The 11,216-nt window shown below is 53.0% G+C and overlaps 1 protein-coding gene across 1 annotated transcript in view; it reads right to left on the bottom strand.

The window, feature by feature from the left end:
• The window catches only part of PLEKHM1 (pleckstrin homology and RUN domain containing M1), a 44,787-nt gene that overhangs the window by 6,246 nt on the left and 27,325 nt on the right, over positions 1-11,216 (bottom strand). The window contains exons 7-10 of the mRNA XM_019665550.1: positions 8,040-8,960; positions 5,589-5,734; positions 1,896-2,089; positions 240-321 (exon numbers count right to left, since the gene is read on the bottom strand). Coding sequence (XP_019521095.1) covers positions 240-321; positions 1,896-2,089; positions 5,589-5,734; positions 8,040-8,960 — 1,343 coding nt within the window. The remainder of the gene's footprint in view (positions 1-239; positions 322-1,895; positions 2,090-5,588; positions 5,735-8,039; positions 8,961-11,216) is intronic.

The raw sequence follows: 11,216 nt of genomic DNA, 5'->3' as shown, positions 1-11,216 counted from the left end.
CTGTGTCCCTCCCCAGACTCTGAACCCCTCATGCGACTTCACCACAACTCGGGAAGGCCACGTGAACACAGGGATGACTCGTCCACTTTATGGACAAGAAAGCTGAGGCTCAGAGAAGTGAAGCACCTTCCCCCGGTCACGCAACGGGTCTGAGCCCAGGCAGAGTCTGCTTCTGTGCGCTTTCGCCTATCCGCGCTGCTTCTAGAATGGGACTTCCACAGGTGTGACTCTGTTCTCACAGGCCGGGCACGTAGTAGGTGTACAGGGCTGCTGCCCAAGGATGAGAACAGCAGGGCCAGGGAGAAAGGGGCGGGACTGCTCCTAGCATCCAACACAGGCCAGCCCAGCCAGGTGAGGGAGGCCAATGGCCAAACCATCTCAGGAGGGTGGGGATGAGTGAGTGAGAACAGCTCTCAGGACCCTGTCTGCAGATCTACTCTGGTCTGTAGAGACCCCCGACTGGGTCAGGTGACGAGGCCCCACCTGAGCCCAGAGATTTCACCACCCTGGTCATGGTCGGGGGCAGACTCTGAAGCCCTGGGTCCTGGAATTTTGGAAAGGGTGGGAATGAGTGAAGACCCAGACACTCAGCTGATGACTGAGACGGGCAGAGCCTCCCAGGGAAGCAGCCTTCTAGGGTCCCTCATGGTGGCCTCTGGAGGGCTCTCTGTTCTAGGCGCTGCAAAGGAGGCCTTTGCCTAGGAGAGCTCCCTGCAGCAGCCCCCTCCTTAGAGACCCAGGGGACCTGCAGTGGGCACCGCCCTGGCCCCGCAGAGCCAGGCCTGAGGAGGTGCAGCCAGTCAGATAGGTGGTCTCTGTGCCAGCCCTATGGGGAGGAGTGGGGCTGGAGGGGGCACACGGAGGGGCTTGTGAGCTGCTCCAAGTCCCCAGAAACACAATGAAGCCCACCTGGGTGGCAGGTATCAGCTCCTCCACCTGAGGCCCGCCTTCCTGAGGGTCCTAGGATAGCACAGTTCCACAGAAGGCCACAGCCTGGGCTATGACCTAGGGGCTAGGAGGTGTTTAGGACGGGCACAGAAAGATCCTCTAAGTCCATGCTGAAGTCCAGTGTCATCCCCCACCCCTGAGCGGGCCCCCAGGCCCTGGGTATCTGGAAGCTTCCTGAAGGGCAGCCTGAAGGTCCCACTCCAATCTTGCCCTCTTCCGAGGATTGTGGGAGGGATGCTGCTACGGACAGCAGCCAAGCAGCCATAGGATGGGGGACTGGCTGGGGCAAGGAGCCAGGGCAACTCATTCTTTGTGGTGTGGCCCTCATTTGCCTCTACAGCCTTCCTCTCACCGCACGCCCCACTTCCCTTCTCATGCCCTCCAAAGTTCTCTTTATTCTTCTCACGTACGAGGCCTTCATTCATGGCCCATGCACATCATTCTTTCTGTCTGGAACACTCTTTCCTGTTTCGCTTCCCCCCTTTTTTCCTGCTTATCCTTCAGGTTTCACTTTAGATGCCAGTTCCTCCAGGAAGTCTTCCCCCCTCCACCCTCCAATCCACTTAGACGTTTCCCTCTGTACTTCTGGGGCCAACCTCTTTCTCCTGGCCCTCAGCCCCGGCCATAGCTGCTAGCTGATTCATCTGCCTTCCCTCCAAGAGGGTAGGACCCAGGCCTACCTTGCTCCGCATTGGGTCCCACACGCCTAGCCCAGTACTGGGTACTGAGTATGTTCTCAATAAATATTTGTGGAATGAATGTACGAATGAATGAATACATGAACAAATAAAAGCCACTCCTAAAGCATGTGGTCATTTCCTAGGCCCAAGGGACAGATCTCCACCCAGCCCTGGCATTTCTCCCAAGAGTACGCCTTGAGTATGCACTGACCCCTTGGGTATGTGTGCGCACACGTGTCTGTGTGTGGCCGCGTCTAGGGTGCTCACCGCTTGCTTAGCTCCTTTAAGGCTCCACTTCGGCACAGGCACAGGTAATCCCCCAGAAGCTTCAGCTGCTCTCGGCTCCTCCCGATCAGATGCATCCGCTCCTCGTGCTCGTACAGAGACGCGTTCACCAGCTGCAGGTTGATGAGGGGCTGGGCCCAGATCTGCATCAGGAACTTCAGGGCCTGCCGGCAGATCTGGGGGCACCGCCAGGCAGCAGGGGTGGGAGAGAAAGGCCGTAGTCCAGTGAGCCCCTCTGGGCCAGGCACTGTATTACCTACTTGGTCACTCACCCTGCCACCACCCTCCAAGGGAACTAGTGCCATCTTCATTTTACAGATGAGGAAACTGAGGTTCAGAGAGATGAAGTGACTTGGCCTAGGTCCACAGCTCATAAAAGCCAAGATTGAAGCCCAATTTATCTGACCCCCCAGCCTACTCTCCCTCCATGGCGCCAGCTGGTGCCCCTCCCGGACCATGCTGGGATGGAGGAGGGGCCCCCCTCCTCCTGGGCCTCACAGACCCTTTCCACTATTTCCTGTTCTCCCAGCCCCCATCTTCCTGACGAAAGGAAACAGTCCGCAGGCTTCAGAATCAGGTGACTGGTCTGAGCCAGGCTCCAACCACAGGAAGCCACAGATCAGACACAGCTTAACAAGAGGTTTCCCCAGTTCCCTCAGCTCTCACAGGCAGTACCACTCAGGGCTCCCACGAATCTCCATGTGGAGTTAAGTGATCAATCCCACCTGATAGGGCGTTGAAGGCTCTACCCTCAGGCTCGACCCTAATGCCAAAGCCACTTATTGCACATACTCTTTGCTAGACGCTGGGCTAAGGACCTTGACCACATCTTTTCTTCATACTTGTAACAACCCAAAGGGGAACGTGTTTCATCATCCTACTTTATTGATGAGGAAACTGAGGCTCAGAGACAGCTAAAGTGCCTCGTCCAACTCATCTGCAGAAAGCAGAGCCCAGGTCTGAGCTGAGGTGTCGCTTCAGCACACCAGGCTGCCACACTAACAGGAGCCTCTCTCCTCTGCAGTCTCCCCCTGGCTGTGATAAGAAGAATGGAGGAGAGCGATGGTCTCCACCGACTACTGTGGTTAGGAGTCTGGCTTTCAAGTTAGAATTGGATTTGAATCCTGGCTCTACCATTTCCTAGCTGTATGACCTTGTGAAACTTCCTTAACCTCTCCGTGACTCAGTTTCCTCATGTGTAAAATACAAGCACCTCCTGGGATTATTTTAAATTGACATTAAAAGATAATCTGTGTAAGCTCCTGGCAGGTAGCACATCCTCAGTAAATGGGGGCTGCCATTAGACTCTGCGAATGCCTGTTTTGGCCAGTTGTCCCCTGGAGGGTGGGGAATGTAACAGGGCCCTCAGAAGGCTCTTACCCTGGGGGGCTGGGACGGCCTTTGGCCGCCTGTCTCCCAGGTCCACCAGCATCTCTTGCCTCCCCCAGCAATGGACAACTCCTTCTTTCCCATTGCCCAGCGCCCAGCCGATGGGCAGCCCAGTGGCAAAGCCCCAGTGACTCCAGTCAAGCTGCTATTCTCAGCCCTGCCCATGACAGCCTCAGGCCTTGGGTGAGGCTCAGATGAAATAACACACAGGAATGTGTGCTGAAAACTGCCAGGTGCTTCAGATGGGCAGTGGCTTTGTGCTCCCTTGGGACCGTTTCTATCCTGTGGGCGTGTAAGAGACAAAGAAAGAAGCCCCAGTCCTGGGCTCACATCCTGCCAAGTGCCAGGCAGGTCTCACACAAGTGGGTCAGCCGGAGTGTGAGCAGGCAATAGGCCCCTAACCAGTGAGCCAGCCACTTTCCAGTTTGAATTTCCTTGTCTTTCCCAAGCCAGAGATCTTTGAGACAGAGCTAGCTATTTCCTGATCTCAGGTATGCTGAAAAAACATTGTAATTTTCTAGTGGGAAAGGAAGTGGCACAAGAATTACAGCAATGAATAAGGAGATGGCTCAACAGAAGTGTCGGGTGTTGTAAACGGTGTGTTTTATGGCCAAAGGGTTCTTTGCATTTGTGGTGATTTTGAGATTTCATTTCCTCCAGGTAGTTAAATACTTAACTACAGGGTAGGGGTAAGGATGACGAAACCAACCAAAAAGCCAAAGTGAAGCTAACATCTTTGGGGTTCCCATCCCCAGGGGGTGGAGGCTGGGGTGGCACAGACTCTCAGCATCACGTTCCTTGTGCTCTCATAAGGACACATCCACATCCCAGGCCTGCACAGCCGGCAGGCCTGGGTCTTGAGAGAAGCAAATAGCTTCTGTCTTGTGTTTCTATGTCTGAGCAAAAATCTGTGCCTTGGGGAGAGAGTCAAGTTTGTGTCCCTTGAGGTAAACCCTGGCTCCATGAATTAGGGGACAGAAGGTGTGCAGGTCTCAGGAGAGGGGAAGGGCACTAATGTAACGCACCATCTAAGTGACTGGTGGGCACCGCCTCCTTTAGTTCTCACACAAGCCTGAGAAGACACTGTTCTTTACCCCCATGTGGACGAGGAAGCTGAAGTTAAATAATTTGCTCGCGGTAACACAGCTAGAAAAGTGGGTAAGCGCGGGAGAAGAGGAAAACCTGAATGATCTTAGAGTATATCTCATTCAAAAGCAGTTGGTGAACACAAGAAAGTGCCTAAGATGTAATACTAAATGCACAAAGCCTGTATGGGTCCAGCATAATCCCAACTTTACAAAAAGTAGATGTGCACGTGAACACAAGCACAGTGTGGACAGAAAAGGGTGCTGTAATAAATCTAACCGAAAGTAACCTCACAGGGTGATCTGATCACAAATTCCTAACTGGCCAGGTCAGGGTGGGATTCATGCCTCAGGCATATAACTTCTTTAGTAAAAGGCTTATCTTGGCCTCAAACAAGCCCTGTTCATTGTTTCTGTGCGTCTAGTAGGCTAACACATCTTTGAAATGCTCCCCTTTGAGAACCTTCCTTCTAAAGCATGACCACCCTCAAGACAGCATATAATAGTAACTAATCTGTAAAATCCCAGCCTTGCTTTCTCCCACCTTCATGTAATCTTTCTTACATTCTCTCCTTAATCCCAAACATATAAAAGAAACTGCAAAACTGTCGTTCTCTGGAACATGTGAGATCTTGTTCCCTGGCAATTGTCGTCAGTTTGGCTCACAAACTGTCATTAAAAAATTCTTCGCAGGTTCTTTCAACGACAACAGAAAAGGCTGACTGCTCCAAGGGGAAGCGCAGCCAGTCGGCCAGCCAATCTATCCATCCACATCCATGCACCCACCCAACCACCATCCATGTATCTATCCTATCCTGTCCTGTCCTGTCCTATCCTATCCATCCATGTATCTTATCTGTCCTATTATCCTTCCTTCTTTCCCATCCATCCATCCATCTATCCATCCAGTTGCTAGTGCCTTAAACAGTTTTGTCTGTAGCCATGGGGAGCTGCAGAGGGCCATCCCCCGACTCCCACCCGAGGACCAAGGCAGGCATTGACAGCACTGCCCAGGGGCTATAGACCAGCACTATGTTTTTTTCTTGGTCAGCTACCTCTCATCATGGGGCCTGAACCAGTGACCCTGGCTTCCTTAGAGCCAAACTCCTCCCAACAGATGAATAGCAGCAGCAAAGACGAGTGACCATTCCTGTCACTCAGCAGCCCTGGGTGGCCATGACAAGCTGGGCTCGCGGCTTACCGGGCGCTTGGTGAGGTCCCAGTTGTGGATGATCCTGGCCGGAATCACTGAGGCATCATCTTGATGGCAGATGTCACAGTAATAGAGGCCAGAGAAGGCACAGAGCTTGGGTCGTACAAATGAGAAGCCGATCTGCCGGGAGCAGCCTGGGAGAAAGACGGTGGGAGTGAGTAGTGGTGGGGGCCAGGGTCAGCTCCTGAATAACACAGCGACTACTGAGGTGGATGGGGCCTGCTATTTAAGGAAAATATAAAGATAAAAAAGGAGCGTACAAAGATAAGAACCACCACCACTCATATTCCCATCACTCGGAATCAACGCCATTAATTCATCTTTACAGCAAAACACTGTAAGAATTGCCATTGCCATTTTATAGCTGAAGGGACTGGTGTACAGATGTTAGGAAACCTGCCAGTGACACAACCATTAAGTGGCACGACTGGGGCTCAAAGCTGAGTTGCGTTGTGAGCCTGCGTTCTTTTGTACGTAGCTGCCTTGTTCAGTGTTCCCACTGCTTGCTCACCAGCACTGGCCTCCTCTAGGTCCACCCCTGCACTGGGGCCCAGAAATGGAAGCAACCAAGTTCAGGGTCTCGGCAAGCAGGGAAGGAGCTGGGGACACAGGGCCGGCCACAGGGAGTGGGTGGGAAGGCAGCAGGAAGCAGGGCAGTCTGGATGCTGCTCGGTGCGAGCTTGAAGTCGGAGCTGCCGGAGGCCTCGACAGTGGTACCGGGCCCAGCCTCAGCTCTTGGCTGGAGATCCCGCCAACTGCGGGGCAGAGGGAGTGGGAGTGGGGTGTGCCTAGGGCAAAGCAAAGGCCTGGCTCAAATCCTGACACAGGCCCAGCCTCCCGTGGGGCGGGGAAAGAGTCCTCTGGCCTTGAGGCTACAAGGGCCAGCTCTGCTGCTTACCAGCTGCCTTGTCCTGACCTTCACCAAATTTTTGCCGGGTTCTATTTCAGTATCTGTAGAATTCAGCTACTACTGGTTATTTTGTGGGGTTATTCGAAAGTTTAAATGAGACAGGTTTTGCAAGTGCCCTGCAAACTATGAAATTATAAGCCAAATGGCATTGGCTGGTATCTGCTCGGCCACGGAGCTGGGCTTGTGGGTGGAAAGGAAGCCCAAGCTCCCCAGTTCCAGTCTTGCAGGCAGGCTGGCGGGTGGCAGACATGGTGAGAGCTGCTCCCATTAGCCTTCTTTCATACCCACAAGTGTGAACTGCCTGGCAGGAGGAGAGGGGTGAGCAGGTGTTTGAAGACGTTTCTGCAGGAAGCTTTGCCTTGCCTAGCGTCTCCCATCCTCCAGGGGTACTGACCGCAGACCACTTCCTTCCAGACGCCTGAAGCAGGCTTTCCCCTCCAGTTCCGCAGGCTCCATCCTGACAGAGCAGCTTCTAAGCCGCTTACAGCCAAGTCTCTTGCCTTGGCACTCTGCATCAAACAAGCTCCTCACAGTTCCCCCAGAGGGCCCAGGCCGGACTGGGGAGAAGAGTTGTACATGGAATGTGAACAGCGGCATATCACAGCCTGGCAGGGGTGTGGAGAGGGCCTATGGGCAGCTGGCTAAGAGCACAGGTTCAGGGACCATCACAGTCCTCATGTGGCTCTGCTGCTTATTAGCTGTGTGAACTTGGGACAAGGTTCTTACCAGCCCTGTGACTCAGTTTCCTCAGCTATAAACAGATAATAGTAGCACCTATCCCTATAGGGTTGTTGAGAGGATTAAATAAGGCATCTGGCCCAGTGCCCAGCACAGAGGAGTTAGATTTGATGTTGATGGTGATGATATAGCAGATACACTGTCTTGGAATAACATTCATAACGTATCCTTAACCAGAAAAAAGCCAAGTTGCAAAACAACATGAGTATAAATGGCTGCACTGTCCAACACAGTGCCACCAGCCACAGGGGACCTTTTAAATATAAATCCATTTCAATGAAATAAAATCAAAATTCAGTTCTTTAGTTGCACTAGCCACATTTTAAGTACTCAGTAGCCACATGTGGCCGATGGCTACCATATTGGACAGCATAGATCTAGGTCATTTTCATCATCACAGAAAGTCCTATTGGATAGCGTTGAGTAGTATGAGCCCATTTTTGTAATTAAAAAAACAACTGTGTGCACTTGCAAAAATATGCAAAAATATTTGAAAGGGTACCATGCCTGTTCCAAAATATGGTAACATAGTAACATGGTAAGGAAGCAAGTGGAGAGCTTAGCTGAGCAGAGAGCAGTGCTCAGTAGGGCTGCCACCCACGGGTCCCATCCCTCAGCAGGAGGTGCTAGGCTGTTTGGAGCAAACAGCCTCATTTGCTGCAACACCCCAGCGATGGGATGGGGGCACTCCTGGAGGGCCGAGAAGGGGTGCAGATCTGAACCAGGAGCCCCACCAGAGGAAGAGGGGGTGAGGCTGGCCTGCTGGGGATGGTGGGTGGGCAGGTCGGCACCTGCACAGAAGCAGCCCTGGGAGTCAAGGCCCTTCTCCGTGGGGATGGCCACCAGGTACTGCAGCAGGAAGCCATTCTCCCTCGTGGCGAGCTTCAGCACCTCCTGACAGTTTTCATCCAGACTCCCACCCAGGGTCACTGCCTCCTCGGCCGTCTCCAGGTAGGATGCCAGGACCTTGCGCACCAGATCCCTCCACAGGGCGGCCTCCTCGGCATTGCTGGCCTGCAGTTTCAGGATGGCCTTGGCTGTGATGATTTTGAAGAAGGACGGACCCCCGAGGCTTGTGTCTGGCAAAATATCTCGGATGGTCTCGACTCCATGGCTGTCGCTTAACATCTTCTCGTTGTTTCTCACACGGAAGCATTTCAGAGACTCTAAGGACAGAGAGAAAATATAGGGCGTCCAGGTCCTGTCCGAATACAGGTACAGGAGGGATTCTTTAATAGCGTCTGGCTCGGGAACTTGGGCAAAGGACCAGTCCAATTTCATGTCCTGGAGGGTCTCGGGCTCTGTGAGCAGGTCCGAGTGGGAGGGGAGGCCATCCTGGGGGCCCTTTGGGGGATCATCCGGCAGCTCTGGGTACTGGATGTTCACCCATTCGTCCTCCTGCTGGGGCCGGCATTTCTGCAGGGCCTCCCGCACCCGGTCCAGCCAGTCCTCCGCCTCATCCTGGGAGGAGGCGCGCAGGGTCAGTTTCTTGCTGGAGAAGACCAGCTCAAAGCGGCCATCGCTGTGGGCCGGCCCCACAGCCTCACAGCGCAGCAGGGAGCAGTTCTCCACACAGGTGCGTTCCTCGTCGCTCAGGTAGAGGCGGAACTCCAGCGGGGAGAGTTCGCAGAAGAGTTCCTTCCAGATGCCCATTGCCCCCCGCCGCTCCACCGTGCCCAGCTTCATGAGACCCCGGAAAGGGTTGGATAGCCCTGGAGGCAGAAAGAGGCACGTTAGACAGTGGGCATGTTCCTTTATCCCCCCCAAGAAAACCTCTGGAGCCCAAGGTCCTGCAGTGGGTGTGGACAAAGTGACTGCCACCAGAACACAGTCTAGCCACAGGGCTGCATGGGAACGTTTGAGTGCCTCCAGCCCATCCTCGCCCTCAGCTGTTGACCTTGTTTCTGAATTTCACTGAGAAAATAAAAAAACACTCAAAAGATTACCTCCATATGGCCCTCACTACACCTCCCCACTCCCAGTCTGTACCCACACTTTGCTTCCTCCTGTCACCAGTGGTGAACACACTGTGCTTCTGTCTGAGGCTAACCCCTCCATGTGTACAGGGGTCCCCACCCCCTTGCCTACTCAAGGACAAGGACATTTCTCCAGCGATTCTCCTTCCCTCTCCTGTGTCCCCGTCTTCTCCTTTCTCTACAGGAAACACACACACACACACACACACACACACACACACACACACACACACACACACACACACTCTCTCTCTCTCTCTCTCTCTCTCTCTCTCTCTCTCTCTCTCTCTCTCTCTCTTCTCTCTTTAAAAATACCTCTCTTGACTCCATTCACATCTCTAATTACCACCCTGTTTCTCTGTCCCCTTTACAGAAAAAGTCCTGAGGAGGTACTAGAACTGTCTCTAGTTTCCCTGATTCCATTCCTTCTTGAAACCTGCTTCAATCAGGCTTTTGTCCCCTCATTCCACTGAAACAGCCATCAGGAAGGCCACAGGGTCCTCCTTGTGGCCAAATTCAAAGGCCAATCCTCGGTCCCCATCTGGCCTGACCAGTCAGTATCACTGGACACAGCTGAGCCTTTTTTCATGAAACACTTCCCTTACTTGGTTGCTTAGACCCCATTCTTGGTTCTCCTCTACTGTCACTGGCCACTCTCTGTCCCTCGGGCTCACTCCGTTTCTTCTTGCTGTCCTCTCAATTGCTGCACCCCAGAGCTCAGTCCTGGGTCCTCTCCTCTTCTCCACTGACACCACTTTCTAGGTGATCTCACGTAATCTCAGGACTAGATGCCAACAACGCCCCAATTCTTATTTCTAGCTTGGACCTTGCCCTTGAACTTCAGATTCGGGTCTCCATCTGCTCTATGTGAGTCTAATAGGCTTCGCAAAGTTGACTGTGTCTAAAAATGACTTCTTGATTCTCCCACTCCAAACCTATTTCTCTCCTGACGTTCATCTCATAAAACGGCCACCTTCACCCTTCCAATCGCTTGGGCTAAAAACCCTGGACTTATCCTTGACTTTCTTTCTTTCACACCTCATGTCAAATCCATTAGCAAATTCTATTGGCATATCCAGAATCCTCCACTTCTCACCACCTCCAGCACGGCCTCAATGGGTTCAGTCCACTGTCATCCCTGGCCTGGGTTATGGATATAGCCTCCTAACTGCTCTCTCCCCCTCTGCAGTCCTTCAACATATGAGCCGGGGTGACTCCCCCATTTAAACTAGAAGTCAGATCAAGTCCCTCAGCCTGAAACCCTGCAAAGGCTGCTGTCGCCCTCAGAGCAAAAGCCAACGTCCTTTCTGTGGTCCACAGGCGCTCCATCCCTCTGACCTCGTTTCTAACCGCCTTCTTCCCACTCCTCTCTTCCAGCTACTCTGATCGCCACTGTTTCCTGGATGCATCAAGCACATTTCCATCACAGGGTCTTTGCATTTGGTCTCCCTGTTTGAACCAGAGATGGCCTCGTGCCTTCCTCCCTCCCTCCCTTCTTTCCCATCTCTTCAAATGTCACCTGATTTGTGGGGCTCCCTTGGCCATCCTGTATGAAACAGTGCACTCCCCACCTTGATACGCCCCGATTTATTGTCCTCCATAGCTTTTACAATCACCTGTCCATACTACATGCATACGTTTACTTGTTAATTTTCTTATTTCCTATCCCTCACACTAGAATATACGCAAGTCCCACGCAGACAGGGACTTTGCTGTTTCCTGCTGTCACTAGCACCTGAAACAGTGCCTGGCACATCACAGGTGCTCAATAAATATTTGCTGAATGAGTGAGTGGGTGCCCATGTACCACACACTGCTCAATGCTCCTGCTCCCGGCGGGCCTGCCACCAACCAAGAGATTCCAGAGGCTATACAATTCTCTCTCTTCCCGCCTGGACCAGCCTTGGAGATTTCAAACCATTGTAGTGGGTCTTTCTACCCCTCAGGGAACCCGATGGCCCAGGCACAAAGCACACCTCCTCTGGCATGGTT

Source organism: Hipposideros armiger, unplaced genomic scaffold, assembly GCF_001890085.2.
Source record: "Hipposideros armiger isolate ML-2016 unplaced genomic scaffold, ASM189008v1 scaffold_447, whole genome shotgun sequence".
NCBI lineage: Eukaryota > Metazoa > Chordata > Mammalia > Chiroptera > Hipposideridae > Hipposideros > Hipposideros armiger.
Note: the sequence above shows the minus strand (reverse complement) of the source record. Positions and strands in the feature narration are given on the sequence as shown.